At 33.9% G+C, this 23294-nt stretch overlaps 1 protein-coding gene across 2 annotated transcripts; it reads right to left on the bottom strand.

The window, feature by feature from the left end:
- Positions 1–8002: 8002 nt before the first annotated feature.
- On the bottom strand, positions 8003–10347 carry LOC130647212 (paxillin-like). 2 transcript variants are annotated; one of them, XM_057452990.1, is made up of 3 exons: positions 9903–10347; positions 9602–9697; positions 8003–8563 (listed from the first exon to the last, which is right to left on the bottom strand). In XM_057452990.1, the coding sequence occupies exons 1-3, from the start codon at positions 10278–10280 to the stop codon at positions 8291–8293; spliced, it is 747 nt and encodes a 248-aa protein (XP_057308973.1). In that variant the 5' UTR covers positions 10281–10347; the 3' UTR covers positions 8003–8290. The 2 variants fall into 2 exon arrangements, with proteins under 2 accessions (XP_057308973.1, XP_057308972.1); XM_057452989.1 differs by having other exon boundaries at positions 8009–8563; positions 9473–9697.
- Between the last annotated feature and the right edge of the window lie 12947 nt (positions 10348–23294).

Raw genomic sequence — 23294 nt, 5'->3', positions numbered from 1 at the left:
ATTATTATTATTATTATTATTATTATTATTATTATTATTATTATTATTATTATTATTATTATTATTATTATTATTATTATTATTATTATTATTATTATTATTATTATTATTATTATTATTATTGGTACAAGACTGACGTTTACCAAGGATGTTACCAGTTAGATGAGGATGATTGCCTAATTGATGGGAAGAAATCAAAAATTCTTGCTTTGCTCCCCACTAAAAAATTGAATAATTGGGGAGACATGCTTACATGGAATTTCGAGACTCCGATCTACCTTCCATTAAAAGGGTCGACGGATCGACTCGAGTTCAGGCTGAGTGACGAATATCATCATGATAAAAACGTTTGGTTCACAGGGATTACAATGCATTTGCTCATAGAATAAATGGATGATATTACTAAATTATATCCAAATTTACCAAGTGCACCAGAGGATGAGCATACTATGCAGGATGAAAGTCAGGTCTATAGGTTAAAAAAAATTGAGGAAATCGAGCAATATCTACGTAAGGAGATCAAGTAACGGGATGGACTTGCAAAAAAGTTCAAGATGCATGGCACTTGGGTGCGCTATTGTAATCACGGACTGCTCGGCGTAAGCGTTATTACTACAGAGATTGGAAGTGGCGCATTATCAACAGGCGTTGGTACTTCTCTAAGCATTGCTATGAGAGGTATTGCAAAAGCGACGGGGCTCGGGCAAGCCGGCCTGAGGAATGTTTCGAAAAGGTTAAGCGTTAAATCACAAAAACATAAATAAATTCGATTACTGGGCGAATCGAAGTTGAATTCGGTCGTTGATTTTATAACAAAGGCAATCGAAAATGGCATTATCAATGATCACGAATTTAGCTTAATAATGCAAGAAAAACGGCGGTATATGGTATTAAAAGAGCAAATACAACAATGAATTAAACGTATCATTAATAACATCAATGAACAAGAGCGTGCCTAGTTAGTTGAAAAGGGAGGCAGGAAGGTAAATATGAAAAAATTCAATCTGTACAGCATGCCAGCGGTACTTAATTTCCCCGCCTGCCTATTCGATATAGTCTGGTATAAGTTTTATAGGAAAAATATCCCTATAAAACTATATGCGTGTATAATCAATCTCGCAGCCGATTACCTCATCAGCATCAACATCGATTTGTATGCCTCCATCATTTACTATACGTTGCGATTTTTTAGCGAGTTGCTGTAAATATTTTTCAAGATTTTTCTCGTATGCAATTTCAACACAAGGTTTGCAATAAGGACCGTCTGTTTGCGTTGAAACATTTCTATATTTAGCTTTGCGGATTGCTTTAATAAGTTTGTTTTTACTTAGTGTAGAATAACGAGGAACATGCAGTAATTTTGCTTCTTTTCGAAGTGCGTACATGTTTGTTTTTATGGTTGGCTTTAACCATATAAACCTTTACACGCCGGCAAAGCGCGAAGCTGTGATGCAACATACTACAACTCAGCGAAGCTGTCGTCATCAGAGTCACTAATATAGCAAGCGTCATACCTATCAACCTCTTTATATTTACGCTCTTCCAAGTAGGTTTGTACATAATAATTTCTTTCTTGTCTATAAATGCTCCCCATTTTTAGGATGGCTGTACACTCACAACCTCCCTGCGGGATCTTTTTCTTATGAAAGTTGGTTCTAAGCTCACCCTCCCACTCCTTGAGCTTATGGTTGATGTAACTATCTTTCTTCACACTTATGTTGGTGAAGCAATGTCCCTCCAAATCCTCCACTGTTTTCAATATCTCCTCGTATTTCTTTAACCATTCAGGATTGTCACCAAGATCAAACGACATCGTGAACGCAGAACCCTCACTGTATTGAGAGACACCATGAGAGTAGATTTTTTAGGGGTTTTTATCAATAACGGTGATAGGTTGCCGTCTTAGTCCTGATATCCAATCACGAATCGGCCATCCTTGCCTTTGTTTACTGGAATAGAATCACTCAGCACAAGGTTTTCAATTTTCACATCTTCGATATTTAGTGGTGTTGCTTTAGTGTAAAATTCCTTTGACGTAACGGTTTTGTCTCCAAACTTCAACATCTCTTTATTTAAGGATTATAAAACCTCAACTAGCATCTGCTTATGAGTTTCGCGCTTTGTAACAGACCTAAATCATAACATGCGCAGCTGCCTCCATTATATGTGGTATACTCTTGACAACAATGCCAACATATAATTTTACCTTGCACCACAAGTCTCCGTCCACTTTTGCATCTATCATACTCGTCAAGTATGCATTCACAGTCATCGCATCGTTGTTCCATCACTTTATCTTATGTTTTCAAAGAAACATAAGATAAAGTGATGGAACTTACCTCCCATTGCCGCTTTCCATTGCTCAGCTCCACAATAGTTCAAGATCCTTTTTTCGTGCTCTGAAAAACACCAGTCTATAACTCTGTCTGGATGTCATGTTATCGAAAGCAGCTCGTTCTTAATTCTATCCTTCTCCGCTTTCCTCTGGTAATAGGCATCGAGCACTTCAGGCTCAATGATCCTACTAATGTCCTGAGTAACAAACCAGTCCGGGAAATATTTGATCATACGGGGATCCTCTTTAACGGCTCTGGTGCCATGTCCTGAGTCATGAGATGCCCGAGTGCCAAGGGATCCTTTTCAACCGCTTTGTTACACATTTCCTGCGTCTTGAAGCAATCCGAAACATCCATGAGCAGCTCCGGATCCTCTTCAACCATCAAATTGAACATGTCCTGCGTCTTGAATTGATGTGGAACATGCTCGATCATACGGAGATTATCTTCAACGCCTCTCGTCCACATGTCCTGAGTCATGAGATGCTCTGGAACATGCTTGATCATACGGGGATCCGCTTCAAAGGTTCTTGTACACATTTCCTGAGTCATGAATAGATCTTGAACATCCATTAACAGCCCAGGACCTCTTCAACGGCTCTCGTGGACATTTTCTAAGTCATGAGATGCTCAGGAACATACTCGAGTACCAAGGGATACTCCTCAACGGCTCTGGTGCACATGCCTTGCGTCTTAAATCGATCTGGAACATAAGCAAGGAGAGCGGGATCCGCTTCAACCGCCCAATTGTACATTTCCTGCGTCTTGAACTGATCCGGAACATTTTGCAACCAATTTATTTCTCTTTATTATATACACATGTTATCTTTCGAATCTTTTCTGAAATGGACAGAACTTTGAGTAGGGAATTTCCACTACTCAACTTGCGCATGATGCCTTCGTCACACTCTGTCAAATACTATTGAAGGTTTTGCGCATGCGAAGATATTTAGTATTTCCGTACATAGTTTACATGGAGTCGTGCATTTTTACGGGGGGTGGCGGGGGAGAGGAAGGGAAGCGGAGGTTTTACGCCTGAAACCTAAAACCATGTAACGAACCCATCCCTACTTCTACTCTCTTAACGACGAAAGTACACAAAATAAACGGCGAAAGTTTTTAGAAGTCACAGCATTTTTTGAACTTTTTAATGACGAATGCATCAAAAATTGCACCATGTGACTATCTATCGCTTGATAAAACTTGGTATGCTATGCGAAATCTAATGTGCTTCAAGCAGTTCAACTCAAACAGGAATTCGTACGTCGTCCAAACATCAAGTGGTAAGAAGAATGTACTACTACAACCCTGAAACCAATTATGGTCACCACCTTCAATGACAGCAATAAGAAACCAACCGTACACAAGTCGTTCGATTTTACTAAAGGGGGTACTAACATAATTGATCAGCAAATTGGAACGTATTCTTGCAAACCAACATTAAGACGGTGGCCCATCGTTGTCTTTTCATACATCATCAACACAGCTCGAGTCAATGCATCAACTCTATTCGCATTAAACAATAAAAATGTCCACTAAAGCAAGATTCTTTTGTGTTTTGCATGCTTTAGCTTGCTAACTTAAAAACAAAGAAACAAAGTGGCTACTATGATGGGATCATTGCCAGCTTGTATAGATGAACCAGGTGAGTTAAGCCCATCGACAGGTCAAGATGCCATACTTGTGTCTCAAAATTTGTAGCAGAAAAAGACGGTCGGAAAGGTCACATAAAAAATTGTCCACGTTGAAGTTGTTGTGTCAGTTTTGTGGAAAGCATGCATGCAAATCCCATTGTGTTATAAAATGCTTGTCATGTTGTTATGAGTCGAAATAACATGTCAATGTAGTGTTATATATATTTATTATTCTGCATACTACTTTAAAACAAAAAATCAAAAGATATCTTTTTATTTCGTAAGCAAGAGGCAATCATTAGAAAATAACCGTGCGAAATGAGAATAAGAAGAATAATATATATCTTTTTCCTCCAACAATGCATCAAGGTCAAAAAATCTAACTCTACATTTGTGTCGTGGCATTTTACAGTAATTGTTTGGACAAATGCAGATAACAATTCTTTTTGTCAGACACTCAGGTGTTGTGATTTGATTGTAAATGAAACCGTTGAATTTTTAAATAATGTTTGAAATTTTTTAATTTTATTGTGTTTATTTAGACTTACTTTATATTCTCTTTTGTACATGTCTTTACATATCTCTTGCTGATATTTCCCAACATAAAAGACTTTTATTTTTCTGTCAATTTTGTGTCGGCCCCATTTTTTTCTATTTCGCGACACCTACTATACTGAATTCTGTGTTTAGAGCTAACTATTGAATATTTGATTTTTGTTTGCCTCCACATTTTTCAATTTATTTCAAGTACTAGAATGTACTATCCTATCAGCTCCGCTTTCTGTAGCAAATTATACGTATATAACTTTCTTTTGATAGAGGACTCAGCACTATTTTAAACAAATGTCCGATATTGACAAAAATTTATGTCGAGTATCTAACTATCTAGTCAAAGAAGAGGTTGGTTTAATTACATTCCCAGTGTTATTACATCTTTAAATGACTGCTCTGTTGAAACTAACTGTTGCATTGCATTTTATCTTTATATTTTTTTTTTCGCTTTGGTGTACAGGTAAAGATTATTTTGAAATTCTTTCTTCGATCACTCGTTCCAGCCATAATTACAGGGTTGGTCATTTTTTTCTACTTTTTTGATCTCTTGAGTTGGATGCAAACAAGGATATGCAAAGTTAGGAGAGTTGTCTAAATCAATTGTGGATTGCTCACTTGACATTTTTATTGGGTTGGTTGTAGAGTTATCCAGCAATTGCAATAAATAATCTAGTGTTGAATTGAAGTTTGATTGCTTATCAATGAATGAAAAAACATCAGAAAAACCATCTATTTGGTCATCCATATTATTTGACTTTAGAAGTTTTTCGTCAGCATATGCTTTTTGTTTTCAACACAAACTTGCAAGATTTTAAAACATTTTTTTATCAATAGCAACATTAAGGGTTGGTAATATCTTCCATGTCAGCTCTATACATATTTATTCTTCTTTTTCCCAATCTCGCATTGAATGAGTAGCGATGCATCGTAAAAGCTACAATACACCTGAAAAATTATTTACACGGCAGTACTTGTCCAGTCATTCGACGAAATGGACAAAAAGCGTTAAATCGCGAATATTTCGTACTACTTTTAATAGAAATATTCTATTGAATTACTTGTGGCGTTGAACTTAAAAAATTCACACCCTTGTCTCACTATATTTTATGGATGGTTGTAGCTAAAATACTTTACTAAAACGTTATATCATATAAGAGTGTGAAAATCAGCTTATGTGTATATATCTTTATCTAGCTATGGCTTTTACTTCGAACAGGCGCGTTATCTTGTTTAATAGACTCTTAAAATCGTCGTTCAGTCTCTTTATTGTAACTTTTATCACGTACCTTAAGTGGATTATTAAATTTTTTGCAGTTTTTGCGGTTTTTGTAAAATTCTCAAAATTAGTCCCCGCCAAAATTTGAAGCAGTCAAAATTAAATCCGTTATTGAGGTGTCATTTATCCTCGAAATTGAATCCATGTGACATTTGTCCGCAAATTTAAAGAATATTGTAAATCAACCCTGGTCGTCATCTTTCTCTGTTTTGAGTAACCTTTTCTACTACTTCCACGTGTTAGCCAAATTTTATATACATACATACATACATACATACATACATACATACATACATACATACATACATACATACATACATACATACATACATACATAGGAACGTTTGTGAGTTTTCTGGGACCTCATTCCTATGCGAGTTTTTTGGGACCAGTAAAAAATGGCTTTTTTGCAGGCTCTTTATGTTAAAATTACTCCTTACGTCATCCTGATTAAAAGTAAGTACTTTTCAAAATTTATATAATACGATTTAACGTGGTCCCAGAAAACTGCATTTTTGAGGAGCATGTGAAATGTAACAAAGGCAGTTTTGTGGGACCGTTTAAAAGTATGAAAATGTAACGTAGGAAGCTTTATGGGACCGTTTGAAAGTATGAAAATGTAACTTAGGCGGTTTTATGGGACCGTTTATGAAGTATGGGAATGTAACTTAGGCAGTTTTATGGGACCGTTTGAAAGTAGGAAAATGTAACGTAGGAAGTTTTATGGGACCAGTTGCAAGTATGAAAATGTAACTTAGGCAGTTTTGTGGGACCGTTTATGAAGTATGGAAATGAAACTGAGGCAGTTTTGTGGGACCGTTTATGAAGTATGGAAATGTAACTTAGGCAGTTTTGTGGGACCGTTTATGAAGTATGGAAATGTAACTGAGGCAGTTTTGTGGGACCGTTTAAAAAGTATGGAAATGTAACTTAGGCAGTTTTGTGGGACCGTTTATGAAGTATGGAAATGTAACGTAGGAATTTTATGGGACCAGTTGCAAGTATGAAAATGTAACTTAGGCAGTTTTGTGGGACCTTTTGCAATTAAAAAATAAAAAATATAACTAATTATAATATTACATACATACATACATACATACATACATACATACATACATACATACATACATACATACATACATACATGGATATGAATCCTGTCTACAAATTCACGTCACAATTTAAGAAAAGATTAGTAGTATCGATAAAAATGCATAAACAACATTATTTTTTAAAGAGACGGTTGAAACTATGGAAAATTCGGTGACTAATATGTCCCTACAATATACAAGTTTTTACTGGCCAATCCACCTTTCCTGAATTTTATAAATTATAATAATTATGAAGTCATCCAAAATTCAATAATGGTTTTATACTCCTTAAAAAAGGATATTCAGATAGAATATCACATTATCATGACCAAACTAAAGTTTGTAGAGTAATATAATATTCTGGTGGGATTATATTTTAATTAAAAAAGAATAATTATTTTGAAGATTCTTAGAAAGCTCGTCTAAATAAAGGGTTTGACCGTAAATTTCAGCTCCCAGTTAAGGCGCAGAAGTTTTTACGAAATTTGGTAATTTGTTCTACCTTTGGAGAAGGAACTTAGGGATCAGAATCATTTTAGTATGGACCTCTTTAATTAAGTTTGGCGTAATTAGGAAATTCGGGAAAGGTCTATTAGAAGATACGAGAATTTCAGTTTACTTTTTGAGTTAAAAGTCTTATACAAAAATGGAACATTTCTTTGTATTATGGGAGAAAGTCCACTTAGGCTGAAGAAGAATGGTTCTCACATTTATATTTTAATAAAGTGAGCAATGGCCCTCCGATAAACAAATTTTTTTTTTGATTTACATGCTCCCTTTATTGCATAAAGCTTGAAACGCCGATGAAGAAAATGTATAGGATTGCACGCTTTCGACGAACGGTTACATAGATATTGAGGTTTAAATGACGTCATCAACCTCTCGGTTCCAAAACGTGTGGATTGACCCAGCTTATGAGATTGTTCTAAATTTTATCCCAGAAGGTCCTTAGTAACCTAGGCAGGAGACGTCGTCCACCTGCTTCCAAGTTATTAGACCTTAAACTAAAAACTGCAATGCAATAGCTTCACTGATCTTATTAAAAGCATTGATGTCAGTGTAGACTTTTTCCGCTACATCAAAGGAAAATAAACGTGTTTACTTTTCTGTAAATAAATATTCTTTAAAAGTTGTTAAGCTAGCAATGAATCGTCTAGTCAACCCGCTTTTTGAGTATCTTGCCAACATGAGTAAAATGTAATTTGTATTAAGCTCTGCCGTCGAGAATAAAAATCAAGGGCGAAAAAAATTTACCGAATAACGTATACGAATATTAACCGGACATAAAATGGTGATCGAAATCATTACATATAGCTACACTAAAACTCTGTAAATGAGTATCAACCAAATCCATGTTTTAAATGACGGTTTCAGCAGACGATAATCAAACTTGCCATCACGTTAATGACGTCCAAATGTTTTTAAATAACATCTCTTGCAATACGCTTTTCCATTCTTTTCTTTAAACGTACCATGATTTAACTCTTGCTTACAGAACGAACATGTGAAGTGCTCTGGATGGTATTTTTCACCCAATGCTGTCATACATTGATGTAAAATCGGTTGGTTGCATGCTTTGCAAACTGAACTACGTCTTGCACGGTAATGTGTTTCGCAATATTGTTTTCCATCTTTTTCGAAAAAATTGCGGCCTTCCAGTGATATGCCGCATTCCTGGAATATTGAAGAAAAGATTAACAATTGAATAGAAAGTTTTGAATTTTGCTTAAGCTAACCTTTTGCAAGAAAAAGGGGAGCTCATATGAAAGACCTTTGAAAGTTATCTCTAGGAATCTTCATTGGTTCTCCAAATATTTGTCTTGAAAGTAGCGCTAATTATGCCACATTATGACGTCAAGAAACAGGTCTATAACATGTGTTTACTATTATTGAGCATAATTATAGTAACTAAACACTCTCGCAGAGCTAGTTCATGACGTCACGCATAATTAGTGAAACTTCTTAGTCAAAATCGTTAAGAACCAATCTAGAATTTTTAAAAAAAACAAATTATAGCCAACTTTTCAATGTCTATCATATGAAATTAACTTGATTTTTCACGGAAGGTAAGCTTTAAACTATTTAGCCACCGAAAAGGTTGATTGAAGATCTTATTACCGGCTGGTAGTCTTGTGTAGAGCGTTTACTTCCAGTGCAGGAGGTCTTGGGGTTAAAACCCCGTCCGAGTCGTGCCAGAGACTACAAAAGTATGAATCTATTCTTTCTAATTAGCGCTTAGCATGAGAATAGCATTGATATCTTAGGCGGTTGTCCAGTTGAGCGATTGCTGTGCTCGCACAACTTTTGTTCGCACAACTGAACTAGGACCCCAGTAGAAAAATAAAGACGCTATACATACAAAACAAATAATTCAACGAAGCGATGATGTCTTACGAAAGTCCTCAGTTTAAGTTAAACGAAACTAGAATCCCCTTCATCAGTAACTTTGCCTGTGTTAAAAGTTTGGATTTTTTATTTTAAAAATTTCATACCAATTTTCCTTTTAATTTAAAAGATATATTATGTGAGGTTAACGATCGGTATTACGAATAGTCTTTGTACTAAATATACATAACAACCTACCGAGCAGTTAAAACACTCTGGATGCCAGCAACTGTTCGCAACCATGCCCATGACGTAATCGTTACATCCAGGACATTTTGGTGCAAATAGGTTCTTGTAATCCTTCTCACAGTAAAATTGTTTGCCTACCTCATGAAAGCCGCTTTCTTCGTTCAATTGTTTTCCACATTCCACGCAAACAAAATGTTCTGGATGCCACGTTCGGCTGTCAGAGGTCACACACAACTAAAGACAAGGTAAATTTAAGAGAAAAATGAGTTAGGTTTGAACAACGACAAATCTTTGAAAGAGGCAGCTCTTTCTGCTTCTTTTTTAAAAAAGAAAAATAGTGGTCAATTAATAATTCGATATATCTCAGAATTTATCATAAAATTTAAATATTGTACATGGGTAAGACCTATATAAATAACTGTATAAAACCAAGACTTACAAAAATTACAGGTTCACCACAGGCGAAACATTTAGGAGCGTATTGATTCTGGTAGTCTTTTTCACAATACGCACGTCCTTCGCGCTCATAAAATGTTTTATTGTAGAGTTCCACTTGACAAACCGAACAAACAAAGTGGTCGGGGTGAAAAGATTTCCCTAAAGCGTGACAAACTTTATTGTGTATTGGTTTTTCACAGGAAGCACATATGCCCTTATATGTAGTCGCTACACCATCTTTGTTCAATCTCTCTTCTAATGTTACCAACATAGAATCAAGGTTATTATCTTTGTATTCATTCTCCGATTTGAGTTTATCTTCAAGTGTGTCCAACATTGTGTCCAAATTTTCAACAACAACTAAGAGCTTAGTCGACATTTTAAATTAACTGTTTATTGTTTATCGACAACTTACGGAAACCTAAAAAACGTCACAAGGTTTTAAACAAAAATGCATTTGATATCTCGTTCTACAACATAATTTGTCAAGCCATTCGTTTTTCTCTTTACATGCTCAACATTTTTTTACTCTGACAATTTTTTTGAATATTTGAGGTAATTTGAAAAATAATAAAACGAAAAATAATCCTGTAAGGTGACATCATTACAATATTTTCTCGTTTAAATTTAAATCAAGTATTTAAGATTACTGTGTCCTCTATTTTTATTTCACGAAATGATAAATAAGAAAAAAATGAAAAAAGTTTAATACGAAAAGAGTGTTTTCTACAGTATTTCATTGATTGGTCTTCATTGGTTATATATAATACCCCAATAAACGTTTGTTACATTAAAAAATTAAAGCTACCTCCCGCGAATAAAGTAATTGAGACCTTCGAAAATTAATTAGCAAATATTTCTTGGGTTTAAGGCAATAAATAACAAATTAAATTTGATAAATTTTCTCCCTGATCTTTGTCAGAGCATCTTCAGATCACAACTAAAAACGTCTTTCAACATGCATGTACAAAATGTTAAAAATTCTCTTGATAAAAATAAAATGTATAAAAATCGTTTATTAACAATAAAAGTCGTTAAAAATTATAATATGTTTTCCCAAATTTCAGATAATCGTCTTATTTCATCTTTTTTGTTCAATAAATCCGATTTGTGTTGTTTAATCGCTAATGCCTCTTTAAATTTTCTTTTAATAAAATTGTTTTTCCTATAGAGAATTTCTATTTTCTCAAAGTTCATTTCGTGTTTTGTTTTTTTAATGTGTTTGGAATGAATGAATTTCTTTAATGTGTTTGGAATGTCCAAACACATTAAAGAAACAAAACAATTTGTGGAAAATGTTCTAAAAGCTAAACTCAATGACCACAAAACATTCAACTCTTGGCAAAACTGTTAAACACAACACCTCACTCAAAGCTAGTTCGTGACGTCATACATAATTAGTAGAAATTCTAACTCCACGATCTTAATAACCAATCAAGATTTTTTAAAATAATATAAAATTTCTTAGACTTTCCAAGCTCTTTCATATAAAATTAAACTTTTTTCGCGAGAGTTAAGCATCAATATAAGCCGTTGCAGAAATTTTTCAGACGATATAAATAAGATGTAAAATGTATAAAATAACCCATAGAAGCAATGTTGGTAACACCACCAATAACAACTGCAACAATAACTTAAGACAGTGAGAACTCTGATTCTCTTATTTATGTCTTATTTACAAGTAGTTCTCATATTCTGTCATTGTCACTCACATTATATAATTTTTCTCGCTCTATCACGTCGTGTTTATAAAAGTCAGTTTAAAAAACGGCCGAAGTAGAATAATAATATTTCTGTTAAGGTTTGTATAAATATCATACGCTGTAGGGAGAGAAAAGAAAGTTGAACTGTAAAAGAAATAATGAACTAGAATGTTTATATAGTAACGTGTGGTGCACTCAATGTCAATATTTGCTTTCCCAGTGAGTTTTATTTTCATGGTTTATATGGAAAATATTATTAGTTCGGCTCGTCACGGTATGTGATCAATTGTAATTCTACTTTCTTATTTTTCCTTCTAAAAAAGTCATAATTGATCATATTAAAGTATTATTAAAGCAACTAGTCGTTGCCCGTGGAAAAAATCCAACAAAGTGGATAAAAATATATCGTATTTGATATTCGTGTTTCCGTAACATCATTTTCTAACTCAGCGGGGGGTCCGCAAAGAGACAGACAGACGAAATACGGCTATTATTAAGAGACTAGCCGGGAAACCCGGCGTCGAAACGCCGGGTTAAGCCACAAGTAAAGGTGTGATCCGGCATTGAACACTCTGTGGAGCGCTTAATAAGAGCCGTAAACTGTCCCACACGATCAGGTGGAGCGCTTTAGTACAGGTATACAGTATGTCGTTAATCATTTGAAGCGCATACACCATTATAGTGTGCGACTGTAACACATTTTTCAAAAAATAACTTTCCCCCAACGATAACTGATATAAAAACAGAGTTTACAAAGTGTTGTTACTCCATCATAGCAAAAACAATCGTCAATTTTATTTCATTTTGCGAAATAACTTTTTGCGCAAGTTAAAAAATTAATCGTGACACTGAGCTGAACGCTTAGTACAGTTAAACCGTGTTGCACAGGCGTAAATCAAGTTAAGCGCATACACCATTATAGTGTGCGACTGTAACATATTTTTTTTGAATTACTTTCCCGCAACAATAGCTGACATGAAAACAGAGTTTACAAACCGTTGTTACCCTGTCATAGCAAAAACAATCGGTCAATATTATTTTATTTTGTGGAATAAGTCTTTTTAAAAGTTAAAAAATTAATCGTGACACTGGGCTGAGCGCTTAGTACAGTTAAACCGTGTTGTACAGCGTATAGGAATAATACCCTTTTGAAAAAAACTTTCTCGCAGACACAGGGCTGAGCGGTTAGTCCAGGTGTGATTCTCAAGAAAGTTTAAAAATTAATTGTCACAGTGGTGGGCTGACCTTAGTATATACAGGTAAACGGTGTTGTACATGCCCATAGGCGTAACAGCCTTTTACAAAAAACAGTCTGTTTTTAACACTGGGCTAACCGCTTAGTACAGTTAAACACAGTTAAACAGGCGCATAAGGCGTATTACCCTTTTCCAAAAATGTTCATTGCAACTTCGGTTTAAATAAAAACACAGGGAACAGCCTGTCGTTACTCGTCCAGCCAAAACAATCGCTCAGCCATTTCATTTGCAGAAAAAGTTTGAAGAAAAATAATAAAATATGTAGCTATACCTAGCTAGCTAACTGCATTTAGCATAAAAATTATATATTGCTTAGGAATATTGTTGTAGCCAAACTGCATTTTTATACTTTCACTTTTTAAGGAGCTAGCTAAATAGCCACAGCCTCAACATAAAAATAAATGTTGGCTAGGATAAAAAGCTCTTATACCAAACAGAATAGCAATAAGTGAGGCTCTAGCTAGCTAGTAGCTATAGCTAGCTAATCTTCGTTCCTAGCCAAAGATACTAAAACTGGTGCGTTTAAGATCTGTACGTGGCTAAAAAACGTGACAATATATTTATCCTAACATTGAAAACATACAGAAAACAAATATTACAAATATATAAGGCTTTTAGAAGATAAAAAAGTCAAACAGGCCTACAAACCTCACACACTGACCACAAACACGACCATTATCAAAATGGCCTTCGTTCCGCGAAGATCTTGGATTCTTTCTGGTCGCGAAAATCTTGATTTTTTTTAAAGAATCAGGCGTTGTGAATGGTATTCCACGAGCGAGCGGTCAAAACAAAGTCGGTAAAAATATATCGCATTTGGTATCGGCGCGTAATTTACAAAATTTCGTGTTTCCGTTACGGGACGCGGCTTTCGCGGACACACAGACAGACAGACGGAATACGGCTATTATTAAAGAGATATACCACAAATAATGAAAATTTTTTGCTCTCAATGGGGGGGGGGGGGGTTCACACTAGAATTTTAAAAGCATGCTATCAATTTAAAGCACGATTTAAAGCGTGCTTAATAATGTGAACGCATTTTTGCTTTATTAAAATGCCTTTTAAATTATGTTTACTTGCTTTAAACAAAGAAAAAATAAAGAGTGCTTCGAGGCACTTTTTATTTTTGCAAATAAGTGCATAAAACAATAGAAAAAAAATTATGTACAAATATTTGAGTATTAAAGTGAGGATTTTTAGCGGGTATTATGAAAGTGAAAGTTTATTCGTATGTGAGAATAACGCATTAAATTTTGTTTACAACTCTCCCTTTGATGTTACCTGCAACTTGCTTTAGGCAAAGCATGCTTTATTTTTATACTAAGCATGCTTCATTCTAGTGTGACCCCCCCCCCCCCCCCCCCTATAACTATAAACCATACATCATTTTGTTACGGTAGCAGCAAAGCGGCTAACGTATTAGTTTTGCCGTGGTACGACGATGACTCCTCCGAGAGATCGACAATTTTGTCATAATTCTTCGGCGTCCTAACCCAGCATTGTTCAGTTGAGAGTGTTTCCAAGTGTAGTATCATGAATCAAGCAAAAGTCATGAGTCCAAGTTTCCTTCACTTTAATAAAAGGCCTTTTTCCTGATCTTTTCGTATTTTGCTTACTCCCAGGCCTTTTTCCAACTCCTCTACAACTTGGAAATGCTTTCCTATAAAAGAAGGCAGTGAATTTTAGCTTTTCTTACTAAAAGTTACCTAAATAAATTTTTTTGGCTAACAAGACTTTTTATAAAAACATATGAATTTAAAAAATAATTCACGAATGTGTAAATTTCATGCATATTTTTATATATAAAAAATACTTATATAAAATTACATTCAATTTGAAAACCTCGTTGCTGTTGTGGGCTGTTGAACATTGACCAATTGCTGAAAAAAGGTGTTGTGCATATTAAAAACATGTCAAAAAAACACAAAGTAGCTAAATCAAAATTGGTTAAACATGGGTTTAGTGTCCCTACCTTGTAGTAGAGCTGCTACCAGGCAAGGTATCATCCAACTTCAGACCAACGGTGCTTGGATGTGTGTTTGCAACAGGTTCTTCAGAGTTATGTGTATTTTCAACATTATCGCATTATCAGTTTCTATAAGTCAAACATTGCAGTAAAAAATAAAAATTAAGGTCTGGTTGATGGCAGGTATATACAAAACTTGCATGAATTATATTCAGTATATATATATATATATATATATATATATATATATATATATATATATATATATATATATATATATATATATATATATATATATATATATATATATATATATAAACACGAAGTAATTTTAACACAAATTACAACAGAGTGCTCAATGTGTAACAGAGCAGTTATATTATTTTTATGTTTTGTTTTCAAGAAAAAACTACATTAATTTTGCTACTTAAAGTTTCATGCTTCTTAGCAATCTTCAGGCAAATGATACAAATTATACAAGTTGGTACTAACTAAAGTATAAACCTTTTAATTACGTGATAAAACGTAATAAAACAAATAAATACATTGTTCGTTACAGTTCATTTCAACCATTTCAAAGTAAATTTGTTGCGATGGCGACATTTGTTGATAAGTTCTGTTCTTTTATTTAACAGTCCCTTCGGTTCAGCTCGTACAATTGCTATTTTTTCTGTTAGGCACAAGTCACACGTGCGCGCTCCTGTCTTATACGGCATTGCACGTTTTTCAATACTCCATAAGATTTCAAAGTCTGTTCCGTCGTCTTTTAATCTCCAAATTAATTTCGACAATTCGGTTTCGTTTCTGTATTTCTCGTGTCGAAAGGACTTTTTGTGGTTGTTAAACCTTTCTTTAAATTCGCCTTCGCATAATCCGTAGTAAAATTCCTTCTTGTCTACGTATTTGACTTCCGCTTTGTAGATGATGCATGCAGCTAAACAGTCACCATTCAGTGGACACTGGGACTTATCCCGGCAATTGCAAGGTCGTTGTTTTTGCCTTTCTTCAGCACTGAATGGTGACTGTTTAGCTGCATGCATCATCTACAAAGCGGAAGTCAAATACGTAGACAAGAAGGAATTTTACTACGGATTATGCGAAGGCGAATTTAAAGAAAGGTTTAACAACCACAAAAAGTCCTTTCGACACGAGAAATACAGAAACGAAACCGAATTGTCGAAATTAATTTGGAGATTAAAAGACGACGGAACAGACTTTGAAATCTTATGGAGTATTGAAAAACGTGCAATGCCGTATAAGACAGGAGCGCGCACGTGTGACTTGTGCCTAACAGAAAAAATAGCAATTGTACGAGCTGAACCGAAGGGACTGTTAAATAAAAGAACAGAACTTATCAACAAATGTCGCCATCGCAACAAATTTACTTTGAAATGGTTGAAATGAACTGTAACGAACAATGTATTTATTTGTTTTATTACGTTTTATCACGTAATTAAAAGGTTTATACTTTAGTTAGTACCAACTTGTATAATTTGTATCATTTGCCTGAAGATTGCTAAGAAGCATGAAACTTTAAGTAGCAAAATTAATGTAGTTTTTTCTTGAAAACAAAACATAAAAATAATATATATATATATATATATATATATATATATATATATATATATATATATATATATATATATATATATATATATATATATATATATATATATATATATATATATATATATATATATATATATATATATATATATATATATATATATATATATATATATATATATATATATATATATATATATATATATATATATATATATATATATATATATATATATATATATATATATATATATATATATATACTTATTCGTGCGAATTTGGCAAATTTGCCAAAATATATGTCCTGCAAAATTTATCACGCAATATTGTAATACAGCATGAGTAATTTAGAGGAGAGTCTGACAGTTAAATTTAACTTTATAAAATCATTGCTGAAACATTGAGTCGTGCATGTGTAGCTAGCTAGCTCTTTAAATTTTTTCTCAAAATCTTCCCCACTAAACTAGCTAGCTAACTGTATTAAACTAACTGCATAAACATAAATTATTACATAAAAATCTTACACAACACATAATACTTCTTCATAATCACAAATGTAAAACTAACTTGAAAATAGAATATAATTTTTAGCACTAAACTAAAACAGGTTTAGTTTATTTTACCGCACTTTATTCATGTGACTTGGATTTCTTGTAAGCGCTACACGAATTAAGTAATTTCGTGTTAAAAAAGCATAAAAATTTGTCGCTACGAAGTAAAATACGCCACGAAGTGAAATACGCCACGAAGTGAAATACGCCACGAAGTGAAATACGCCACGAAGTGAAATACGCCGCGACGAACGCAAATACGACTCCACGAAACGTAAAACCACCCCACAAAGAAAGATACGAGTCGAAGAAAACCACGCCACGAAGAAAGATACGCAGAGCTACCCACATTTTTTATAAACCAAATTAAAAATTCTCAAAAAACCGGCTGTATTTGTCTCGTAGTTTTTGTTAGCTAGGGGTCACACTGGGTCACTCATATATATCGTAGCCTTATTCATACAGTAATCAGATAAATAGGTGGGCAAGTACCCAGATGCTAAAAATAGGATCATAAAAACTCATTTCTAATATCACTCAACTTCAAAAAACATCAAACAGTGCAGTTCGAACACCAATTTAGCTTTAAAAATTGCTACGCCTCAATTTTGCATTGAAATAATTTTAATCTGTAAAGTACAAGTATCGACCGCTGCGAAATATAAATTAAAATAATATACTGTGGTTAAAATAAACAAATTTAATGGAAAATAACCTTTTAAACAAATTTAGTGACTTTAACTGTTTTCGTCAAATATTTTCGCCAGTCAGTCATTATATTGAAGTGTGTATTTTATTTTCAATCGATTTCATCTGTGCTCTTCTTTATATAACCAGTTAGCTATACTTTGCAAATAAATCCTTTATTAAATGCTCTTCCACGTTAATCCATGTCAAACTTGCAGATCCATATATAGCTAGCTATAGCTTACTGTAAAAAAACTTCCTTAAGTCTGTCTATAGCTAGCTGTATTTTTTATTTCTTCTTGCCAACTGCACTGATAATGATAGAATAGTGTTCCGTTTTAACCATTACTTTATTCCTCACAACACAAAATGTATGGTATATGTAGCTAGCTGGCAACAGGAAGCTAACCCCTAAAACCAACATAAACATTATGTCTTCTCTTGCCTCACTATAAAAGTCAGTAGTTTAAGTTTTCTTTGATTCCAACATCTTACCCATGTCAATATACCACAAAGATGGTTAGCAACACCATTTAAATGTGTTATTAAAAAGCAAAACGTCAGTTAAAGTAAAAAATTAAAGAAACATCAGGCAGGATTTTGCATTTCTGCCTCTTTTCGCAGCACTAACCAGAATAGTTGTGGAAAACTGACCATGAAAATTATTTGGGCGATCGAGACAAATGAAAACAAGCCAAAAATTTGTCCCTACAAAGCGCTTCGCTAGCTCCCAGACCTGCGCGGTATGAAACTCCGTAATTGAAGGTTTCTGGTCTGTATATTTATTCAAATTTGGAGCCATCTCATGATAACAAACTTTATCGTTCGAAGTTGGTAGTATGTTGTGGAAAAGGGACTCAAAACATGAAAAAAATATTGTTGTTGGTTATGACAGATATTTCTAGTTTAAAGAAGTTTAAACGAAGGTTATAACCTGCTGTTACTACTATAGTACGTAAAATATTCTTGATTATCTCAAGTTAAAGATGTTTGATGTTTACTAAAAAGTACATTTAAAACCTACTTATTTTCACGCCATACAGCAATGGAATTTCTGTAAAAATGTTGTTAGAAAGATATATAGGTAGTTAGTCGTGAAATATAGTTTTTATTTGGCATTATAGTAGTTATCTTAGCAGATTTTAGGATTTAGAAATCTATATTTATTTTTCTCTCGCTTAAAATTTATTTTCTGGCTGCCACAAAATAGTTTCTTGTTCGCCTCTCCTTTAACGATTTTGTAGGGTTTTTTCGATAAGTGATGCTTCAAGCGTCTTTTTCTAATCTCTATGCTTGTAGAAGCATTGTTGTTTCTTTTTTTTTAATAATTTTTGTAACAAACAAAGTAATTTAGAAGTTAAAGAACTTTCCAAACAATCCAGTGGGTTCGGTGGGTTTAGAGACTAAAACTTCTTAACATAGTTTATTAACATAGTTGCTAGGGAGTTGCGCCACTTGACATAAAAGAAAGTAAGATTCAGAAGGATCAGAGAAGTAAACATCTACGCGCAGTCTCTATGTTTGTAACATGAAATCCATAATTATCAGGAAAAAGTGGGGGAAACGGGGGTTATTTAAACCATAAGTCGGTCATGTCATAAATGGTAACCCCCGTTTATCTTTAGGTACAAAATTGTGTCTCGTAAGCGGTTGTTCTGAAAATATCGCCAAAGTTTCGCGTTGCGCGTGAATAAGCTAATTGGAAAACTGCGATATATATTCTATTTAATGAACGGGTCTAAAACTGTTTTAGGTGTCCTTGTTGATATTACTTTTGCGAGGGGAACGGTTGCAAGGAATCGGAACGATGGCGGATGCCGAGTAGATTATCTTATATGTTGTTGGATATTTGATAGAATTCTGATTTCTGGTTTTGAATTATTTACTCTTTTTACTTTGTATTTTTTCGATTATAACATTAGCCAATTATAGTTGACTGCAAAAAAGATTTTCAAATATTATTTATTTTTTGCATTTGTTAAATTCAGCTACCTAGCTACATGTTTTACAGTCATATAAACTTGCTCAATAAAGTTTATTGATTCAATGGGAGGCATTCCTCTACATTTTGTAACGACAAACAGTAGTCTGTGTCTTTACTGACGATAAATTCTGACGAAAACTTATTACTCAAAATAACATTGCTAGCTGTGCTAGTTAAAGAGGGTAACGACAGGCTGCAACTTGTGTTTTTATTTCAACTGAAATCATGCGATCAATTTTGCGAATGCCATGGAATCCTATTCCGAAAAAAAAATTGCTGGGTGACAGTATTACTTGGACGGGGTACATTGAAGTTGTGAGAAAGTTATTACACCTGAAAGAGCCCTCCCCACTTTTGCTATTTCGTTGTTTTTCGCGCACAAGCAACAAAATATGACTTATTATAATAGGGACTAGCCAGGGGATCCAGAGTCAAAACTCCGGATTAAGCCATAAGTAACTGTGTAAGTCGGCGTTAAATGCCAAGCTGAGCGCTTATAAAAGCCGTATACTGTGCTGCACATTCAGGTGAAGCGCTTAAGTACAAGTATACAGTATGTTCGGGTGTAATATGTTTTTTTCAAAAAAGAAAGAAAGAAAAACACCGTTTTACAACATGTTGTTACCCCATCATAGCAAAATCAAGCGGACAACATTATTTCGCGAAAGTTCAAGAATTAATCCGGAGTAACACGAACATAAGGCATAGTACAGGCACATCAGTGTGGAGTGCGTAAGAGTTTGTTACAACTTCAGTTGAAAGAAAAAACACAGTCACACACACGGTATACTGGTAAAATATTTTTTTGAACATGAGTTCTTATTTCATGTTATTTCGAAAAGTTTCCAATATGAAGTAAAGTGAAATAATGTAAAATACCCTTTTTGGTAAACAATAAGTGCATCTTTGAAGTTTTATTGTTAGGATAGAAAAAAAAGCTTTAGGTGAAGATAAAAGCAACTAAACTAAATTGTGAGAACACTATCGAAGCAATTAAAGATTAAATTTCGTGGCAGGGAAAATATGATTAAGAAATCAACGCTTTAAAACTGCTTTAAAATTGATCTATTCAATCCCACGGGAAAAAAATGTCGCTTGGAAGTACGTATTTCAAAATGTCACCCAAATGACTTAATCACTAAAAAAATATCTAGTGAGCTAATGAATTTTTTTATCTTTTTTATCGAAATTTTCAACATTCATTTTATTGCACAGACACTTAGCGCTTTGGCTTCGAGAATAAATATGTTCTCGTATTTGATAAAATAGTGTAAACTGAATTATCAACCAAATTGATGTTCGGCTCACTTTATTTCATGAAGTCCTCCTTATCGCACAGCGTCGAATGCAATATAGCGTATATTTTTCGAGTTTTTCGAGTTCTTCAACTATTACAGAAAATTATTTTACAAACCTCCAGGCGAGTAAGATAATTTTCTGCAATAGTTAAAGAACTGGAAAAATATACGACGTTTAAACGAGGTATGCCTGTACTGTGTAAATTTAGTCGAACTAACCAATGCATATTTTATAATATTATTTTTAAAATTACTTAAAGACTGCCTTAAGACAAGTATTGTTATTGCAGCATGCCATTTCGTCATCTTATCATCAATGCAAAATGGCGAGCAATGATTTTTTTGTTTTTGTTCACACAAAATTAATATTTGATATGTCTGGACTTTAATTTTCTCTCTTTTCTCTTTTAATTTTAATCCCATAGGCATCGTAAGTTACAACGGTTAAGTTTGATATGAAATCTTTTATTGCATTGAGTGAGGATATTATTACTTCTGCCGATCATTAAGACAGCTCTCACTCACATGTACTCAACAAAAAAAATGTTGTTCCCGCTGGGTTTTTTCTAGCCATTCAAGCTTTCACAAATGACGTCTTTGTTGCTTCACAGATCATAAACTTTAATGTCTACAAGGTTTTTTTCAACAAACTCCATAAGAATATTGGGCTGTCTGTCAAAAATTGCAGCTAATCATTCAGCTTGTTGATATCTATACCCATTTTTTATTATATTTATAGACTTCAATGGCTTTATCAAAAGTCACTTTTCTTATAAAAAAACGTGTGCAATTAAACATTTCTTTATTATATGAGAGATTCGGACAGCACAAATATATCACACTTCTTTTTCAATTCCACTTTCTTGCTCTCGACACTTAACTTAGTAAAATATTTGACTGAAAAATGTCGTATTTCTGCATTATCACCCCAAAAGCTATTTGAGATAACACTCAAAAGTACTTTGTAGTTCTACTCAAAATATATTTTCGAACGGTAATGTTTTTCCATACCTATCACGCATCGTAGTGGATAGACGTTTTCTATTATCACGCATCGTAGTAGATGGATGTTTTCTATTATCACGCATCGTAGTAGATGGATGTTTTCTATTATCACGCATCGTAGTAGATGGATGTTTTTTATTATCACGCATCGTAGTAGATAGGTGTTTTCTATTATCACGCATCGTAGTAGATGGATGTTTTCTATTATCACGCATCGTAGTAGATGGATGTTTTTTATTATCACGCATCGTAGTAGATAGGTGTTTTCTATTATCACGCATCGTAGTAGATAGATGTTTTCTATTATCACGCATCGTAGTAGATGGATGTTTTCTATTATCACGCATCGTAGTAGATAGGTGTTTTCTATTATCACGCATCGTAGTAGATGGATGTTTTCTATTATCACGCATCGTAGTAGATAGGTGTTTTCTATTATCACGCATCGTAGTAGATGGATGTTTTCTATTATCACGCATCGTAGTAGATGGATGTTTTCTATTATCACGCATCGTAGTAATTGGATGTTTTCTATTATCACGCATCGTAGTAGATAGATGTTTTCTATTATCACGCATCGTAGTAGATGGATGTTTTCTATTATCACGCATCGTAGTAGATAGATGTTTTCTATTATCACGCATCGTAGTAGATGGTTGTTTTCTATTATCACGCATCGTAGTAGATAGATGTTTTCTATTATCACGCATCGTAGTAGATGGATGTTTTCTATTATCACGCATCGTAGTAGATGGATGTTTTCTATTATCACGCATCGTAGTAGATAGATGTTTTCTATTATCACGCATCGTAGTAGATGGATGTTTTCTATTATCACGCATCGTAGTAGATGGATGTTTTCTATTATCACGCATCGTAGTAGATAGATGTTTTCTATTATCACGCATCGTAGTAGATAGATGTTTTCTATTATCACGCATCGTAGTAGATGGTTGTTTTCTATTATCACGCATCGTAGTAGATAGATGTTTTCTATTATCACGCATCGTAGTAGATGGATGTTTTCTATTATCACGCATCGTAGTAGATGGATGTTTTCTATTATCACGCATCGTAGTAGATAGATGTTTTCTATTATCACGCATCGTAGTAGATGGATGTTTTCTATTATCACGCATCGTAGTAGATAGATGTTTTCTATTATCACGCATCGTAGTAGATGGATGTTTTCTATTATCACGCATCGTAGTAGATGGATGTTTTCTATTATCACGCATCGTAGTAGATGGATGTTTTCTATTATCACGCATCGTAGTAGATGGTTGTTTTCTATTATCACGCATCGTAGTAGATAGATGTTTTCTATTATCACGCATCGTAGTAGATGGTTGTTTTCTATTATCACGCATCGTA

This window comes from Hydractinia symbiolongicarpus, chromosome 6 (genome assembly GCF_029227915.1).
Source record: "Hydractinia symbiolongicarpus strain clone_291-10 chromosome 6, HSymV2.1, whole genome shotgun sequence".
NCBI classification, from domain to species: domain Eukaryota; kingdom Metazoa; phylum Cnidaria; class Hydrozoa; order Anthoathecata; family Hydractiniidae; genus Hydractinia; species Hydractinia symbiolongicarpus.
This window is presented reverse-complemented; position numbering and strand designations above follow the sequence as displayed.